The sequence below is a fragment of the Echinococcus granulosus genome (genome assembly GCF_000524195.1).
Source record: "Echinococcus granulosus chromosome Unknown EG_S00028, whole genome shotgun sequence".
Taxonomy (NCBI): domain Eukaryota; kingdom Metazoa; phylum Platyhelminthes; class Cestoda; order Cyclophyllidea; family Taeniidae; genus Echinococcus; species Echinococcus granulosus.
In genome coordinates this window covers 556,476-576,040 of record NW_020170408.1, presented here as the reverse complement: position 1 = coordinate 576,040, position 19,565 = coordinate 556,476, and the positions used below count along the sequence as shown (strand labels likewise).

General features: G+C 40.4%; 4 protein-coding genes across 4 annotated transcripts in view; 1 reads left to right on the top strand and 3 right to left on the bottom strand. All coding sequences in view use genetic code 11, as the record gives it.

Moving 5' to 3' along the window:
• Positions 1-1,009: 1,009 nt before the first annotated feature.
• On the bottom strand, positions 1,010-3,238 carry EGR_04499 (Mitochondrial uncoupling protein 4; the record flags this gene model as incomplete). The annotated part of the gene is made up of 6 exons (XM_024493748.1): positions 1,010-1,081; positions 1,148-1,565; positions 2,264-2,349; positions 2,642-2,859; positions 2,934-3,098; positions 3,133-3,238. The coding sequence occupies 6 exons, from the start codon at positions 3,236-3,238 to the stop codon at positions 1,010-1,012; spliced, it is 1,065 nt and encodes a 354-aa protein (XP_024351862.1).
• Positions 3,239-4,603: 1,365 nt separating this feature from the next.
• Positions 4,604-10,878, top strand: EGR_04498 (Carnitine O-palmitoyltransferase 1, liver isoform; the record flags this gene model as incomplete). Its single annotated transcript, XM_024493747.1, has 13 exons — positions 4,604-4,765; positions 5,551-5,636; positions 5,693-5,797; positions 7,568-7,699; positions 7,939-7,993; positions 8,063-8,192; positions 8,343-8,482; positions 9,030-9,205; positions 9,348-9,495; positions 9,748-9,902; positions 10,059-10,239; positions 10,526-10,603; positions 10,699-10,878. The coding sequence occupies 13 exons, from the start codon at positions 4,604-4,606 to the stop codon at positions 10,876-10,878; spliced, it is 1,728 nt and encodes a 575-aa protein (XP_024351861.1).
• A 259-nt stretch (positions 10,879-11,137) lies between these two features.
• EGR_04497 (WD repeat-containing protein 86) lies at positions 11,138-15,489 on the bottom strand (the record flags this gene model as incomplete). The annotated part of the gene is made up of 5 exons (XM_024493746.1): positions 11,138-11,233; positions 11,281-11,387; positions 11,730-11,865; positions 14,263-14,727; positions 15,115-15,489. 5 exons carry the CDS (start codon positions 15,487-15,489, stop codon positions 11,138-11,140), a joined length of 1,179 nt encoding a protein of 392 aa, XP_024351860.1.
• A 3,091-nt stretch (positions 15,490-18,580) lies between these two features.
• EGR_04496 (BTB/POZ domain-containing protein) overlaps positions 18,581-19,565 on the bottom strand; it is a gene marked incomplete at both ends in the record, with an annotated part of 5,803 nt that continues 4,818 nt past the window's right edge. Inside the window, one exon of the mRNA XM_024493745.1 lies at positions 18,581-18,672. Coding sequence (XP_024351859.1) covers positions 18,581-18,672 — 92 coding nt within the window. The remainder of the gene's footprint in view (positions 18,673-19,565) is intronic.

The window sequence follows — 19,565 nt, the reverse complement described above, 5'->3', positions numbered from 1 at the left end:
GGGACTTGAAAAAGGTCAACATTCTTTCTGTGTAAAATTCATTGTCTTTCACTGGTTGAATGTAGTGAATCACATTGATGAGTCAAGAAGCATTGAGAGACGAATAGTACAGCTAGTGAGTAAAAAGCTTACTTAAACCCCACGACTGCAATTAGCGACAAAAAAACCATCTTTAAGGGTTGCGGTTTCCCCAAGACAAGGATGCAATAATTTGACGATGAAAAGGTAAAAGTGCCTTTTTCAAGTCCAAATGCTTCGTGAACAAATTATCCTTCACGGTAGAATCACAGAACCGGGGGTAGAGCTTCCAGAAACTCGCTTTTTTATTAAACCAACGAAGCGAAGCTGGCTCTGTTTACTGGTCAGCTGGCAGCTTTATTGATATTACGGCTTGGAATCCAGCACAATTCTCGAAAATTGTGACGATCCTGCTCGACTTCCCTCCTGTCCTATTTACATCGCATGCCCCGACAGCACTACCATGAATGCATCCGAGCATCAACCTCCGTAATTGTGGTCGCGCCCAATCTCCGAGGCATCTTTAACTATTGTCACTCCCTACACGGCGCCGTCCAAGTTAGGAATGATTGATCAACCGGGTCACCACCAGACATCCGTCCTGTACAACCGTGCTAGCAACGACCCACTACTTCGACCCCCTCAGTATTCACCTGGAATATCACCATTGGGAACACACTTCATAAAACAAATGAATGGTTCTGCTAAGGCTGGGCCTACGACTCTGGAATACATACAATCCTTGAGCAGATGTATCTTAGCACCTAACAACAATGAGGAAACTCCGCTTTATAAGGGTTTTAGAGAGCACTCACGATTCTTCCGTAAGTCAGATTACCTCAAGAAGATTTAAGGTGATAATTAGATGCATTAGGAGATATTGGTATTGTAAAATCGCAGATGGGATTGGCTAAACTCGACACCAAATCAAGGTCATTGGTATTTACAAATGAATTTGATCAGACTAGTGCAAAAAAAGCAATCTGTACTCCTAAAATCCTCCCGCGCCGATGAAAGCACGCATCTTTTCATAGGTCAACCAGAAAGTTAGTGACCACGGCGCCTAAAAGAAAAAGGGGGCGTGAATGCTACTCACAAATGCATAAGTAGTACCGCAACGATTATTTACCATGCGACCCCAGATGAGGAAGAAACCACGATAGAGGGTGAAAAAGCCCTCTTGCTTAACGACTTTGATTGCGCAATCGATCATGCCAGTGTAGAGCGGGGATAGAGGAACACCAGAGGTAGTCACAACGCGCTGATTCATCATCCGTGTCTTGATAAAGTCGGCCGGAGTGCCCAAACAGGCTGAGACGAAACCGGACATGGTGGAAGCACACCCGTGTAAAAGTGGACCGTCAGTGAGACCAAAACGCCGCTGCAGCCAGCGCTTTGCAGTGTCGTAAGTGGTCATCTCGCCCATATTGACGAGTGCAGCGCGCTGGACATTGGGCAGACCACCACGCCACAGACCCAGCAATCCGCTCTCTTTCACCAGTTGCCGAAACGTTACCGAATGGGCTAAACGGTGTTTTGGTGAGTGCCTGTTAGAGAAAAGATTGTATTTCAAAAATTACTCCACACTGACTCTGACAGAAGCCTGGCAAACGTCAAGGAGATCGAGATGTGCAAATCACCAACGGCAAGCGCGACCTCAGCCAAACGGTCAAGGCGACGATAGCAAACTAGCTATTCAATCTATAAGCAAACGACTAACATCCAGTGTTTACTACGTAAAATCTAGACACCTGACCTCACCTCATAAATGGACACTATTTGTTTACGGTGTAGTAAAGTGAACTGAAGGGTTAATGCAAAAGGGAGACAATTGAATTTAATCAACGCCCTTTTTTTGTTTTGGCGAGCTAGACACTTCATATTGGGTCTTGAAAAACGCTAAACACGCCTGACTATTTGCAATATCGTGTTTCACGAAAATGAGCTACAAATAAGGGATAGAAAAGGTTTGAAGGGTATAAAGAGGCATCTACGCCAACATTTCCAAGTTTTTGTTAAAAATTGGGACGATAGTTTTTTAAGTAGGGCAAAAGTATATCTTGCAAGTGTAAAACCTGTGTTACCAGGTAAGTAATCAGAACACAGAGATGAACTTTGAAGGGAAAGCTAATTATTTGTAACTGCAAGGCAAAACACGTCGGTAGGTCCAATAGCACTCACAAGACCAATAGATAGGTCTGTAGGGAAATTCTGGCATAAAAAAAAGAAACGCGACTCAACTTACGCGACAGACGGAATCGGTCTTCCAGTGGAGTCAATCACAGGCGTTGTGGCGACGAGACTCATTCTTTGCTCCGTTTGCAAGCGAACCTAGTAACGATTAAATAAATAACAATCTTTGCTCAAAAAAGGAGCGTTATTACGAATAGCCCAAATTATGATGCATGAGAACCAAAGCCTGGAGTTTATAGGGAGCAAACAATATAACTAAATAACGTATGCGCGCAAAATAATTTTACAATGACACGCAAAGCCATCTCAGAAAAGTCAAACTTTGAGATGCTTATGATAATACACGATGAAGGCAATATTTTAAAAGCTACCTACACGGACTTTAAAGATAGCTACATAGCAGAATTCATAATAAAGTGGCAACATTTACTTTGTATAGATCAGTGGGGCTGCAGATAAATTGGGCCAAAGCACCCGAAATTATTCCACCAGCAGCGGCGTGTAAGACGTAACTCCGAGAAAGAGAATCTTGTGATTCTTTGCACCTAGCCACTTCCAGCTCATGCCTAGCTTTGTCACTTGCAGGAGGCATATCAAAAACACGATTTCTTATTATCTCATAAATCGGCATCCGAGCTCCTGTATACACTGTAAACAGAAAACCTAAGTAAAGAACTCCGAGAACCAGTTACGAACTATTGGCAGCAGCTGGAAAGTCTTACAGAAATGCCGATATAGCGCTGGTGATAAACCCTGCCAAAAACTGAAAATTCCTTCATTTTTCACAGTTAAAACAATGAGGGGAAATAAACGCGGCCGAACTTTAGTTACGGAGAGCTCACCGGCAACTTGAAGGCGTGTTTTGACACTATCAAGTGGGTAGGTTACTACAGGAGGGATAGGGGAAAGTTTCGCTACTACCTGTTTCACCGATAAATGCGGATATACAACATATCGTGAAGTGGGAGACCTGTGGATGAGAGTCATGGATATCATGAACGACTCTCCGAAACGGTTTGAGATCCATCACACTAAGAACACACCGATCGATGAGATCATCATGACCCAGTGGTATTAAGAAACCGCTGGAGTATTGAAAAGTTAAAACATCTGTGTTAGAGTAGTCAAATAAACTAGCATTGCAACTACTTATTTATAGAAGTTTTAAACTGTTTTTATGTGGCATTAAATTTTAGTTCATTTTTATGATGTATCATTTTTGCAAAAAGAATATTGATGGAGTATATGCATATCTCACATCTTTAGTATGTATTCCAAAAGATAACAAGGGCACATATCTTAAAAAATTATGCATAATTTCTTTGCATTTTTTTTCAAGGTCGCTTGCGTCAGGCGGTTCGTCGAATTATTTTGCGGCAAATTGCGCTGGGGATTTGTTTGTTTTTGAGATAGAACAGCATGCCATATCGTGTTTTTTTTGTAAAGTAGAATGCTTTAATAAATGCAAAACACAGGCATTTTTCTGCCTTTATGACTGTTTGACATCACCTTAAGTCCATCCACATTTGTGTTTTAGGCTTGCTTTTCCATTCCAGCTTTAAGAAAGCCGTCTGAGTTTGAATGTCTTAGTCTACTTCATAAACACGGTTCATAAGGATATGCCAATTAAATCTTCTTTTGCATGGTTAAGCATAGCATTTTATGCTATTTAACCTTTAATTAACTTCTTGTTCAAAATGATTTGTCAGCCCCTTATTTGATTTTATTGTTATCCCTTTTTTAAGGCTCTCTAAAAATTTATATTTTTTTAAAAATAGATGGGTGTGAGCGTTGAAGATGTCAACATTCTTCAATCCCCTTGTTCCAATCCACTTGGCCTCTATCCACTTCTGTATGCTTAACTTTGTGTGCGCCTCCACTTTAGAAATTTTGACATCTGCATTCATTTTTTGCCTAGGCGATGGTTTATCTCAAGTATATGGCCAGTTCGTCCCTATCAGGTGGTTCTTTGTGCTGCTCTTGGTTTCTCAGTCGATCAATATTCTGGTGTGTTGTATCTGGAGTCGGTTAAGGAAAGAGTGACCTACCTCAACGAATGGTGGCTTCCTTTCCTTTTTGGTTTGTTTCGATCTTAATTTAGATTAGTTAATCCCTTGTTTATCGCAGATGGTGGAAGTTCTCGCCATATTTTATCAATCGAACTGAGTATCTTTTTTCTGTCGATGCTTATTTGGATCCGACGTACTTTCCTGCGAATGACACTCTCCTACACTCGTTGGATTTGTGAGTTATTCATAAGTCTAAAGTACTACGGTGTCTTTTGCCGGCTTAATGGCATTCGCTGACTACTATTTTACTACTGATGGCAGACTATCCGGAGTCCTCACCTGACAAAACATTTTGGGGAAAGCTTAGGAATTTCTGTCTCAGGATGGGTTTCGGAAGTGCTCCAAATACCTTTCAAATGGACAACATATTGCCCCCACTTCCTCTACCCGATGTTGCCATGACCATTAAACGAGTTATGGGAAGTCTTTCTCCCTACATTGGCCAAGACTCGGTGCGGTATCAGGAAATTGAAACCGGATTAAAGGTCATTTACTTTGGCCTTAAAACATGTTTGCCTAATCTAATTTTATAAAAACGATTGGATTTATGACATTGAATGTGCTGATCCAAGCATAAAGAGTTGGCAGCCGCACGTTTAAGTGATCATTTAAAATAAGTCATTTTTGTGGGCTTTGTTCTTGGTAATTTTCTTCCTCGGATTTGACAATATGCCTAAACATATCAAGCTTTTATCTCGTGGGTCTTGGCATACATATACTTTGTCATCTATGCCTACCTTTTACGATATTCTACCGTGTGTTGCTTGGTCAACAAAATTGGCTAGGTCGTTCCCCTGACGTAAGCTATCACCACTCCAACTCGAGCATTATTTAGGAAGTGTAGAAAACTATTAAAAAAGTTCATTGCCATGCCGCGTAATTGTCCGAGCATGAAGTCAGTAATGACGCATCAACTAGGAATTTATCGTCAGTTAGACATTCTTGAATGTCAAGAACCAATTTTGCACAAATTTCTCTTTAATTACTTTAACCTACTCTAGTCAAAGATTGCTTTAATTTGATTCACATGATGATGCCAAAATTGTCAATGTGAGCGCCTTTTTAAGGCAATTCCTTGGAGAAGCCGCGCCAATTCTGCCATTTACTTCGTAGCAGATATTCTGCATCACAGAGCACTTCTAGTGATGTTATTACATCATCCCTGAGTAAGCACACCCTTATCCGTCTCATGCATTAAAAATTATGCTGCATCTTCAACCCTTTTTGTGTCAATAGAGTGCGAAACTCTCCGCCTTACTTCTTTGCTTAGAAATGGCACAAAGAACAGGGCAGCGGATGTCAACGTCGATTGAAGGTAAAAAAGTGGGTTTCCGGAAATTATGCAACCCTTTGGTGGTAAGTCTACACTACAAAGTTGTTACAAAATGACTGACTGTTTAATGTGGTTTTAGGGAATCCTACACCTTTCTCTGTCATCGCCAATCAACCAACATGGATACAACCTTTGTGGCTTTCCAGGGGACTAAAGAGTTGCACACGAAAAATCCACTGGCTAGGTAATTTAAATAATTTTCAAGGCATGTTTTTTGCCATTTCAATGCGTAGTATTTCTATTTTGGCGCCTTAGAAGGTGTCTTTTTTGGCTTACATTTTCCGACCCGTTGTGGTCATGTCAATGTTTCCACTTCATTGCCATTTTTCGTATCTGTTGGGGTAACAAAGTGGAAACACGTGCCATGAATGCGCAGTGACCTATTTAATGAGGCATTTTTGGAATTAAAGTAAGAATCAAATACATTTTTGATTAATTAGTTCATCGTGCGAAGTATTTTGTTGAGATGAGGAACTTCAAACTACCCTTGCTCCTCCAAAACACTTATTGTTGTGTCCTCCTAGGTGTTCGTCGAAGTTTCGACAAACTAAAGTAGTGTGGAAGAGCATGTACTGATAGCGTAGGGGGAGGTCCGGTGGGCCACTAATCTGGCCGGCAGGCCATGCCGCAGACCGAAAGCATAATCTGTAGAGGCTAAAGTGCCCGCGCAGTTAGGTGCTCAACTAAACAAAACCAATCACTGCCCCATCATCCCGAAATTCGAAAATGAGGTGACAATTACATTTCTCTCCCATTCGCTGGATACGTTTTTGTATTCGAAGTTTTCACTGCTCTTTGAAGTTAATTATTTTAATTTTGTCTGGGCTTTAATGTGAGGGGTATTTGGCCATTTGACAAGGAACCTACTCATGTATTTGGTTTTAATTTATGTTGCTTTTTTTGTGGCTGAGGCAATAAGCCAATTTTTATTGGAAAGTTCCAAAATCTAAGCCAGTTACAGAATAGCAGTGCTGTGCACCCACCTAAAAGGAAAAATTCTTTTTAATTTACGAGGAGATCGAGGCTACCGTCTGCGTTGTTATGTGTATCGTTTCACCATGTAACCCGCTTATTCTTTCATATGTCCTCTTTCGTATTCTTCAGGCCCTGTGAGTCTCCCTATTGACACCACAATTGATATCTGAGTTCGTAGGTTACGGAGATTCTACTTATGTGACTGTGAGTAGCATGTCATGAACTCGGTAAAGACTCCTGAATCACACATCTTTTTTAAGGCAAGAAGGTCATTTGTAGCACTTTTTTAAAGGCTAAAAGCTACTCAAGCTTAGTTGGTGAACTTTTATAAATGCAGCATGGTAAATAGAGTGTCATATTGTTCTCACCTCACTCTGAGAAGTTTTATTTTGTTATCGGATCAGTGATATACAGATTGTGGTTTTCTTCTTGTGCAGATCTGTAACAGCCACCGCAAATGCAACCTCTTGAGTCAGCCAATAAAACGCACCGAAGTGGAAGTAGGTTAGCTTGTCATGGCTTTAACTCAATGACGTAGCGTCGAGGAGGACACCAAGCTCGCCGTGAATGGGGTGCTTGAAACAGTTTTCCCACATTGACACCTTGAGCGTCTGTAACACTTCTACCCTTAGGGGACCAACGATTCCTTCTGACATTCATGCACACAAAACGAAGTTATGTAGTTATGCATCGAGGTGGACCTAAAGTTCTTGCAGTACAGGATCAACGTATCCGCGCTCCTTGAAGCAGAAAAACCCGAATTCCATATATCAGGTCCTTCTGATGCCACTTCTTGGTATATGAAAGGTAATAGATAACAGAGTGGAGAGTGCCGTATGGATAAACGGATAGAGAGGCTCTTTGATTTCAGGGCTCTGCGTCAAAAATCCCCTCAAACCTTCTGGTTATGCACTATTTTTACCGACATTGGAATGTACTAATTTGAGATTCTTTATACATTCATTTTCACTTATTGCAGGGCGGCAGTGCTTATCTATCTCTATGGCAATATGCGTTCTCTACTCAAAGCAGGTCGAATCAATCCCGATACCTTCAAGCATCAAGTGCCCATGTGTATGACGCAGTGGTATCGTCTCTTCTCTACAACAAGGTTCTTCTCGGCAATTTAAATTAATCCCTATGCTAATTTAATGCAATATTTAGGCGTCAAATTTTAATTGGTTCGGCGAGTCGATATCTCATTGGCCAGTAATTGCGGCCACCAATCAGATGGTAACCTGGATTAGACTTCAAAGTTAGGTGGTTATCTGATTGGCAGGCTCATTTACTAGCAAGTGAAATATCAAAAAATTCTTCTGAAAGTGGTTACTGTATTTAACTTATCTTCAGAATTCCCTCAGAAGACCAGGATGAACTCTGGACGTACCCACCATCCCTAAGCAAGGTAGATTAAATCACCTTTTTTTATTTCACGATAAAATATGTTACAAGGCGAATGTTTATCGCCTTTCAGCACATCGTAGTTGTGCACAGCAATCACTTCTACAAGGTGCCACTTTTCACCAAATGGCGGAAAATTGTCTCACCCGATCTACTGCAAAGAATGCTTGAATTTGTGATGGAGGATTCACGCAAAAAATCAGGTTTGTATGCTTTGTAAAATACCGCCTAATTGGTCGATAATTTGTGAATTAGTGAGCTTCATAATAAACTATTAAGAAAGTAGTTACTTTCTGGTCATTATCATTTAAAAGGTCCTATAAAGAATGCGGACGTAACTTTTTGCTGTTTAGAACTTGAAGGTGACAGACCTTACTCTCCGACTGTTTTGACAACACTTAGTCGGGATGAATGGCAGAAAAGTCGATCTGACTACTTCACCTACGGAATTAACAATGCCTCTCTCAGTGAGGTGGAAAAGGCAATTTGTCTGGTAAGTGGTATTTTCTATTTTTAGCTGACGTGACTTGAGATGGTCTGGTTTCCCGTTCCAAAGTCAGAGGTACTTCCTGTTGAAGCGGTGCGATAGCCAATCCCGCCATCTAGGAATTGTTTAAACGCCTTAATTTCGTTGACGAATCTGCCTTAAAAGCCTCCCAATGTCATGTTAAATTGATGATGACATTAGCACAGGACATGATGGCATGACATTCGTCCACACCTACATCCACTAGGGTAATTATGAATGATTGATGAATTATATTTTCTTGGTTACATTCTTGCCTGTCTGACAGATTTGTGATTAGAAGTAACTTTTGACTGACTGCGTCAAGTAGCTTCCCACTTTTTACCTTTCATTTGAAAGTCAGGCAGCACTTTATCCTTCCGGATGACCAGGCCCCATTATTTGATTTACAAGAAGGAAGGGGGACTCGTAAGCCGGTGTTAAGTTAAGCAACCTTCCACAAGTCTATTGTTGAGAAACGATTCAGTCGTTTCTGCACCTTTTACATAAATGACCCCGATTGAATGCATTGTAGGTTTATTTGGCAACCGACTCCTCCATGGAGCCCTATCAAGCCAAAGGAAACTTGTGGGCTGACAAGAGTGTCAATTTCTGTGTCCTTCCAAGCGCTGATATCAGTATTCACGTTGACTGGAGTTCGATGGACCCGTCTTTCTTTGCTGGTGTTTTGGAACGTCTCCGAGTTGCAGAGTAGGTTGTTGCTAAGCTGTCTTTGGGGAAGAGGGGGGAAGGGAATGTTTAACTGGTTACCGTGAGATCCAAAAAAAATAAATCCTTCGGCTCATCAAGACTAATCTTCGGACTAGCATCCCTTAATTATTTCCTTTTTCAGAACAGAAGTAATGTATGATGCAGCGACTGGAGATGCGGTCTACCTGGAAGAAGCAGATCATGAATGCGATGACCCTCTGCCATTAAATTGGCATTGCTTTGATGAAATGGTTCCAATTTATGACAGGGCACTGCAGCTTTGTCAAAAGGTGAAGTTTCATCTAGGGCTACTTTTCCTGGGAGCCCAAGTCAGATGGAAGGGTGGCCTGTTTTTTTTTGCTTGTCATCTGTTGACAGCTTATTCCTCAACTTCTTTTAAAAGCTGTAGATTTAGGCAAAATTGCAAGCTTTTGTTAATTATCAACCTAATTTTCACTGGATGCCTTCCATTTTTTTCCACATTGCTTAAACTTTAATATAAGCCTTACCAATCACTTATTGAGTGATAATGTTTGCTACAGGATAGGAAGTCTTTCAGGTTCTCCTCTCTCAACTTCACGGCTTTTGGTCGTTCTCGAGTGAAGTTCGGTTGGTGCCTCTGCACAGATGCTTTCATTCAAGCTGCTCTACATGCAACGTACTTTCGACTGACCGGGAGGCTGGCACTCTGTGCTGAGTATGTTCCATGCCGCCTTTTCATTAATGGAAGGTCGGAGACACTGCGATCACTCACCACGGAAATGGGGGATTTTGTGAGGTTAAAAAGACGACAAAAGTGTAGCCAGGTAGTCTGACACCTTCCTACGTGAAAAGGCTTCTCTTTTTTTTGCAGATGTTTTGCTGGGCTCCGCACTGGCAAGCCAACAAAATCTGCCAAGGCCTCGGAGTGTTTAAAACTCCTGAAAAAGGCTTGTGAACGTCATGAATTCCTGCTAAAACACGCAATAACGGGAAAGGGCATCGACCGCCACCTATTGGCGCTAAGCGTTGCCCACAAATTCCGCACTTTCAAGGTATAAAATATACTACTGTTTGAACTTAAGTACCTCACGCTGTACATGGGACATTTTTGAGTCCGAGAATCGATGATTTTTCTCAACGAAAGCGAACAATGATGTCCACAATTTAAACACTTTATCTTTTTTGTCCTAAACTACCCCTTCAAGGGCCAAACTTAAGAGTTTTATCGTTTAATGTGGGAGCTGTTTTAAATTTTGCTGCGCCGCTCTTTTATTCGACCCTCTGGGTCCGACAATTAGGCAGAGGTGTTTGCCAAATTTTTGCACAATCCTGTTTTAGCGCTGCGAGGCACTGGAAACACTCCTGAAAATGCCTTATGATCTTGTCACCTGTCGATTGCCCGATTCTTCCTCTGAGGTAGGTTAAAACTACATTGGAGTACGGGCGAACTTGGAGCCGCATTTTTTGCATTTCAATCATCACAAAGAAGTTGCTTCTTTTGCTAACCCTAGGGCGCATGGCAGATCCTACTGCCAACAATGGATCACTGTGGTGCCATTCACATAACTTATGCAAGTCGAACAGACCCCGAGGCTTTTCAATTTTCCATCACTGGAGTTGAGAATCGCGTTGAGAACTTTGCACACATTCTCGAGCAAGTTCTACTCGACTTACAGAACTTGCCTTTTTAGAGGGCGTGTTAAGTTGTTCTTTTGATATTTATTTACTGCCTTTTATGGAAGAAAAAAATAGTTTAATGGGTAACTCCTGTCGAGCCGATTGGTTGGAAGTTGCAAAAAACCTCTATTTGATTTGAAATAGTGGAACTTTTATAAAGGCATTGATAAAGATGTCATCTAATCAACCACAACAGCATGTGTCATGCTCTTCTCTTGTTCAGTCAGTAACTTTGGTTGGATGGGTCACCCTACTATTGTTAAACGAGATTGATTACTCCTTTGTCTTGATTCGTTCAAGCAGAGGGGAGAGATCGCAGACACAAATTCGTCCCTCTTGAGATGCAGCAATTATCAAATTTCCCACAAGCTACAGATTGAAAGCATCTAATAACCCTTTTGATTTAATCGGCATACCTCAAAACAGCAGAATTTCCCCTCCTCAGGGCAGGTAAATCGTTCCAGAATGATGGCGGTATTTGTCTCGAAGCATCGAATCTCCCCATCGCCTGATCCAGTAATCACTAAATGCGTAACAATTAAGGAAGTAGAGGGACGATTTTTTAGACATTAAGGCTAAAATTCTGATTTAATTTGGTAAAATCTCTGGGCGCTATCAGTAGTTTTGTAACCGATAATCGAGCCACACTTTCGGATGAGTTTGGTCATGGAAGTACACTTTCACAAAGTCTCTTTAGTCTAGCTTGCGTAAAGCCTCCATCAGGTTAGTAGCAATGAATCAGGAAGGGAAATGAGAAATGCTGAATTGCCTAGCCCCTGAAATTGGCTGCTTGCATGGTAAAATTAATTACCCTAGTCAAAACCAAACCAATGAAGAGAAAGGGTGAGTTGTCTATTAAACTCACGCAAATCGTCCTTCAGTGCCAACTTGAAAACCGTATGGTCGTGAGGTTTAAAGGTTCGCAATTCCTGCGCCATGTCAGTGACCCAGGCTCGAGCTGTCTCATCAGAACTGGCGCTGTAGAGGTAATTACCCGATACCTAAAGTAAAGCGAAAAGAATTTTTTAACAAAGTTTTACGTTCACAGTGAAAGCGTAGGGTAAGCGGGCGTACCTAATCCGTGCGGAATAGTGACTAAATGCTAACAATGAAACCATGGTTCAGCATTCAATTCAGGTGGTAACATACCACTGAATTAAAATCAGTAGCGAGTTAAGAAAAACGAAGATCGAGGTGAAGTAGGTATAATTCCTCTCTACTTTGCGTGGGTTAATTGCCCTATAAAAGTTGCGCCATGCGCCTCGTATGTCTTCTCGTCACACTGCAACTATGGACCTTTAGCATGACAGTCATGGCTAATGGAATCGTCCAAAATTCCCACAAAAAAGGCAAATGTAGTTTAGCCGATAGAATTGATACACATTGTCAACATTGGTGACTAGAAGTCAGTGTGTAATTGCCAATAGATGGTTGTGTAAAAGGTGGGACTCCTTTCAGACATTAATCTATCTATCTTTGAGCATTTTACATCGAGAACCAACCTCCTTAAATAACTTGTCAAAGGGATGACACATAACCACAGTTTCTTCAAAAGCTAAACGGCAAATGTGCCGAAGAGTTATCGCAGCCGCAAAGCTAAGTACACGTTCAGTTTGTAAAACCTAAAATTTCGGGCCGCAGGTACCGGTGTTCTAGGCGATACCGGGGAGGATAAAAGCAAACAATTGGAGACAGCATCGTACCGGCGGTGTGGCAACAGATTTACCAAGAGGCCTCGCGAGCATCCCATACGAGAATTAACTGCTTAAACCTAGAATCCAATAAATCCTTGAAACCTTTACTGAAGCTTTAAAAGAGATATAATTGCTGTTAAAATAGTTTAACGAACAACCACTACATTATAGAGCTATCAGGGAACCCACAACTCAATTTTTTTGAAAAGTGATGCAAAAATAAACTGCCAAGTAGAAAAGTTATTTGAACAAAATAGTGAACAAAACGTAGTCAGAAAAATTGAAATCTATTGTATTAGTATGAAAAATGAACATAACCTTATATTGCCCTAGTTAAAAAACGTTATTAAAAATAGAGACAACTTAAATTCTGGTAAGAGGCTAGGATGTTTTTTCAACCCAATCACTGCCTTTTTAAAAGTGGTGGGCATTAATTGACCACATTATAAATTGCACAAACAAAGCAAGCAAGACTTTAAACGGTACGTAGTTACGGAACCAAATTGCAAAACTAACCAAAACTGAGCGCTTCAAAACAACTAGTCAGTTAAAAAGCAAAACTTTTCGGTAGCCTGTTAGGATACTGTGAGGATATTGCAGTTGTTGATGCATCTACAGGATCTGCAATTTGGCACATGAATAGGCAATCTATCCTTTGTCATAAATTTTGACAATATCTGCGGGTATTCGTAATTCAAAAGTTTCTCAAAGCTCCCAGTTAACGCCAAATCCTAGGCGGGAATCAAACTTGTTGGTATTAGCAGAATTCTTAAAAATAAAGCAAAATTTCCGACAATCTTTATTAGCAAACCTAATAATAAATGTGATTTCCCCATTAAAATGTCTGCTATTTGTTTCTGATAGCGAGTTCAAAACTGGCGCCTGTTTCGAAAAATAAAATTTAGAGGCTTAAGGAACTTCCTTTGTCGCTTTTTAAGTATTTTAACCGGCGAGAGTAACTACTTCAGTATACCGGAATACTTTAATCACCGGCTTTACCATTCTCTTTTATGTACCAATAGAAGTATGCACGTTATTTTAAAACAAGACTTTATTTTTATCAAAACGGATGTTTTACATTTCCTCTCGTAAAATTGTGGTAGCTGCATATATTTGAAGCCTAGAATGAAATTAACCACATCATTTTGCAACCAGATTTCCGTTTTTCAGGATAGCATTTTTTGCTGGTAGAACTGAACTTTGGAGGGAAGTGCCCGTCTTGTAACACCAAGCAATAATTTTGTATCTCACTGCAGTTCCTTGCTTATTTCCTTTTTTTAAAAAAATATGCCTAGTTTAGTGCTCAATTTTTTCAGCAATATTGTTGCTGTTTCTCCATGGATATTGTGTAAATAAGATTTGTTTAGAATGCTCATTTAAGGGCCAGTCAGCTGCAACTTAAAAATACTGCGAATTTTGAAACGGAAACACTAGCCTTTGCTCAACGTTCGAGTACTACTTAATGAGGTATAAAGTTAGAATCTCTCTCCGACTTGCTGTTTGTACGGTTTAAACACATACAATCTTCAGAATACACCGGCAATAATTTATTAGCTAAGTTAATTTGGCTCTATTGCCAGCCAGCATTTTAAACAATTTTTGCTTTAAGACATCTTGAAATGTCCTTATTTGTGAAGATAATACTCCTAAATATGCTCCAGTAAACACGGGAATTTCTGATTTGAAAATGATTGAGAGACCTACAATCAAGTCGATGATTGGAGCCGTGTGTCCCTCAAACCAATGGATCCGCTGTCCCGTTTCGATTAACCAACTGGCGATTCGACCTTCGGATGATCCCGTGTAGAGGTAGTGGTGGTTCTGGTCCAGCGCGACACAAGTTACTGGTCCCGTGTGGCCCGCAAATGTCTGGAGGCTGGTCGATCTGGTGGCACTCCAAAGGCGCGCCGTGCAATCTGCCGAGAAGGTAACAAACCTCACCCGACGTCGTCCTGCAGTTGGTTCCGTTTCCTCCAAAGTTGTGTTGAAGTCCCGTCTACCCGCAGTAATGAGTATCCCGTAGACTGCGCCTTTATGTCCTTCGAATTGACGAATCTGGGTGCCGTCTTCGAGGCTCCAGCAGTAAACGAGGCTTTCGTTTCCAGAGGTAAAAATTTGAGTTCGTGTAACGCAAATTGAGGTGATTGAACCCATATGACCGGTGATGATCTTTAGGAAATACAAGAAGTGTTTTGCTGTCATATCTAACCTATTACTCCTGGTGGTAAGACACACAATTGTAGGTGGAAGGTGTGTATAACCATTGATAGGCGGTAGCAGTTTTGTGGGTCTGTCCAAACACTGTCAATCATGATGGCCAACTCGCGATTATTTATACTAACTTAGGAGCAACTTCACACAATTTGGAAGGTTTAAAAGGACCAACGCTAGTTCTTCTCCTTTATTAACGACGATTCAATCCATGGCGGTTCTCATCTTCGTGGAATTTGATGAAAGGGGCCCCCAAGTTAACAAGGTAGACGCCCTTTATTCCTGGAAATGTCAGAAGCAAGCAATCCTATATAAATGGAATTTTTAGGTACTGAAGTAACTTACAAAGAGACATTCACCCTTGGGGAAATCCCACTTGCGTACAGTCATATCCCCAGATCCGGATAACAACGCCTTCCCGGCGAACACCAGGCATGTGATGTAGTCATTGTGTCCGAGTAGTTCCTGCACGCATTCGAATCCTTCCATTGTCCACAGCCGAACGGAACAGTCCTCCGATCCCGAGGCTAGCAATGAGGCGTCAGCAGACACTGCCAAGCAGTTGATCTCCTCTCCATGCGCCTGTATGCATTTCTTAACATCAGAGTGGTCGGGTGCTGGGGTGGCCTTTCCGATCGGTTCTGCTTCCTTGATAGTGTCAATAGCATCGGTGGAATTGTCAGGATCAGGCGCTAATAAATTGCTTGAAGAAGAACCCATTTCTGTAAAAAAACGAAAATTTAAAAAAAGTGCTGGAGGAAACCTTATGATTTACAAAAAAATACAAGTTAATGACCTAAACGTTCCATTTTTTGAAATTTGATTCTTTGTAGAACGTTTAGACTAGAAAACGTGTATTGCCCCAAAACCACTCAACAGTGTGTGTATTAGGTCAAATGTCCAGAATTAAAGGAGGATTTTCAATTTCTTTTTTGAAATCCTTAAAGAGTACCAAGGTCAGTGTTACAGTATTTTCTTAAAAAAAGATTAATGTGGGGGCAACTTAATCAGGTCGGCAAAAGATACCCTTGGATAATATGCACAGAACAGTTAAAGTAGTTCCTTTAATAATTCTTTCTAATGCATCAAAATCGCAATACTTAAGGGGAAAAAAAGGACTTAAGTAACCTAAGCAATTTGGACAGCATAACAATATAACACTTGTTTATTTGCCTTCTCATAATTGCTTAGAAGTTTGTGTTGAGTAGCCTTTTTCCTATAAATGAAATAAAACTGTTATGAAAAAGGACGGAAATTAGGGATTTAGAAGTTGATCACAAAAATTATCGCACAAAAGTGTGCTTTAATATGTTTTTCTGCATAAAAACTTGCATGGTATCATTGCGTTTTCCTGACATCCGGCATTGCATTCAGGGGCAATATGCTAAACACCTCTCTGTGGATAGGGGAGTTAGTAGACCTGCTCACTGTTGAGCACTTTCGGATAAAAATTTGGATATTTTGCTGAATTACTGGAATGGTACTTCCGTTAAGTTCCGTAGGAGGAATTTCGTATTATACCTCAAAATGAACATCCACTCCACGCCGATATTTTATCACACTCTCTGTAAGACGGGTGTCAAACTATCTCCCTTGTTGCTCAAGAGTCAACCGTTTTTGAATTATTTTATACATTTTTCAATAAGCAAAATGTCCTAAGAGACAGTTAGAAGCCGACTCCATGAGCTCACAAATAGGTAACGAGGATGAATTGTGGATGCAATTGAGATAAATGTTCATAAGTAACTTAGCAAAATCTGACATCTTAAATAAGAGAATTAACACCACTTAAGGCAAGAAATGTTTTCAGGAGTTGTTATTTGGGAAGGGAGGCATAAGTAGGGACAGTTCGACACTAATCCTTGCCTTCGATACCATAATAAGTGTTCCCAATTCCTACATCAGCCTAATGAATCAACTGTGAAATACCTAATGCAAACTTAGTGCATTCCTTTTGCTTCTGGAATGAACGTCACGCTTTTCTGCTTGTTAACATTTGCCAAAAGCCGACCATTGACATGACATGACGTGATTGTTGAATATAGAAGAAATGATAAGATGGTGGGAGCGATGTCAATGCAAGGTGGGGGTGCTAAATGAATAAAAGGCCTTTACAATTTCATTCAGGTACATAAAGGTCACTCACTACACTATACAATGCTGATTGTTGGCTAATAATGCTGAGGGTTTGAACGGCTTGCAATGATCCATTCGCCACTCCCCTTCGCTGGGAGTCATGCTTGCCTGTAGGCGTGTTTGCAGGTTCATATGCTGTAGGGGTTTGCGAAACCCACCGATGAATTTTGCACGCCGTCATAGAAAAAACTTCATTAGAAACTACGGAGAAATGGTTTAATTTCCCTCTCACATTTTAAAAATAATCATTAAAGTAAATGTATAAAAGAGAAATTGTTTGATGGTTATCCATTACCGTGCGGAACCTTTGTTCTGATATTCTACCACTTTTTCTCTCACATAAGTTGTTTATAGCAAGATGTGTAACTTCGGACAGCTTAGAGACGAATAATGCTTCACCTTATCCTCATCCACCTGCTCTACATTCACCTGCTGGCAGTTTGTCAAGTGCTCATCATCACCGCTTTTCCACTTTGTAACCTCTCATATACAATTTGGACTTTATGTTGAAAAAGTTGGCAGTAGGAATGGTTGATAGGACCTTTTAATAAACGGTATTTTGTAAAAAAAACAGCAGAATCTAGTCTGAACAGATGTTTTAACACTAAAAATCAACTTCGGATCAGAGTAAAGAAGCTAACATAAACACGGACTCACGGCAGTTTGCCACTCTAGGAATGAAGCAAAATTATTGTAAAAGGAGGGGCCCAAATAGAGACACTACATCCGAGAACAATAGACCCACGTGGAACATGTCTTTTGCCATGGTGACAGTAAAAATCATTTAATCTTTTTAACTTCAGTCCAGCAACTTTATAGATGTGACACCCTTGCTATAGCTTTACATTTATTGCTCACTCGTCCATTCTCCTTCCAATGCGACCACGTAATTGCCAAATACCTCAGTGAAGCGAATTCGATAACGAACATTTAGAGGCTGGAGTAATATCGGCGCGGAAATCGAAGGTCATGGAAAACGTGAGGCTCTTCCACCTCTCTTCATCCTATCTAAAGTGGTGACTTTCTAACGGAGATGCGCAACCGAGATTTGGGACATGAATTTTTGCCATGCCTCGCAAATTTAACTTATGGAAGTCTCTCTGGAATGTTGGTTAACTAATCCTAACTGTTTTTTAGAAAGAACTTTTAAATATGGTTGAATCTATTTATTTCTTAAGAGCTAAGCTATCTGTCTGCAGATAGCAGCAGACCCTACAAAAAATTTATTAATTAGAATAAATTTATTGCTGCTTACTAACTAATGTTAAGTAGTATGACCAGAGATACAAATTACCTGCGTTTGCTGTGTGAATTGCAGCACAGAATCTATTTTTGAATGCCGTGAAATTCCTGCTTTTATTCGTGTTATAACTCCTTGACTGTACACACACCTCATCACGGCAAGAATTTTATCGCCAATTTCAAAAACCGCAAATGAAGAGTAACTGACCTTAGGAAATAATCTATTTTCTAATGCTCTTTACTTACAATTTTTCAGTACGCTAATTAAAAACAGTTAAAGTTGTTGGATGAATGTAAAGCAGTAGCCTTGACCAAGGTTGATGTAGCAACAGTGCATGGCAGTAGTCGAAATTTAGAAGAAACGAAATAGTGACACGAAATTGATAAAAATAACAGTAAAGTCGACAATGGTGATGGCATTGATGTGCCATGTTCAGTAATCGCCACTGCGATATGCGGTTGTTGCGTGTTTGCTGCTGTTCCACTGGACATCCTCGTTTTCTCCTTTCGCGACGACATAGTCACCTAAATTTAGGGAAAAAATAACCAAAATGAAGAAGAGCATTTTTAGGGAACATCACAGAGGAAGTTACAATCTAATGGGACAGATTGGGGGAGCGGGGGATAAAAGTGAGCAAACGACAGCTAGATTCCATGTTCATGTGGAAAAAAGAAGCAAAAATTGGAAGGAGTTTCCGGCGTGTTGGAGGTGACGCCCCTGCAAATTTTACCACTAAATGTCACACCTCATACGAAGGTGTGCATGTACTGCGCAATGGGGCTTCTGAAAGAGGGCCGTTCTGACCGGAAATGACTGGTGAGACAACTGCAAATGTACAATTCACGCCTAGGTGTTTCAAGGGTTGTAATCTTTCCTTTCTAAAATATTTTAGAATGCTAATATTGTGAATAATTTACTAATATTTCAGTAGCACAGTAAACGGAATCCGGCGCAAAATTTGCGAATGACTAAGAACACCTATTTTGTTCCACATCATCCTCAGAGGAAATAATTTCTTAATTCCTAAAAAAATTTGAAGCGTTCTTATTGGTTCCCTGACGGTTTCATACTGCCCGCGAGCATATAGAAGTTGTAGATAATTCCCAATGCCTGACTAGTATAAATTTGCAACCTTAAGCATTTGATTCTAGGAAAATTATTCTGCAAATTTTCGCAGGCGAATTTATGAAACTTAAGACCTGTTTATGAAATGTAATGTACTAATGTAAACTGAAACTTTTTCGACGAAGCATGAAAATTTAGTTGAGTAAAAAACTTCTTTAACTGCTTCTTAATTTTTTTAATATCCTTTTTAACTGCAGTAACTTAAGTCAAAGCCAATTTTCAGAGTTCAAAGTACTTTAGAACTATTTTATTTATGGATTTTTCTTTTACTTGGTCGGAAATTAAACAGTTT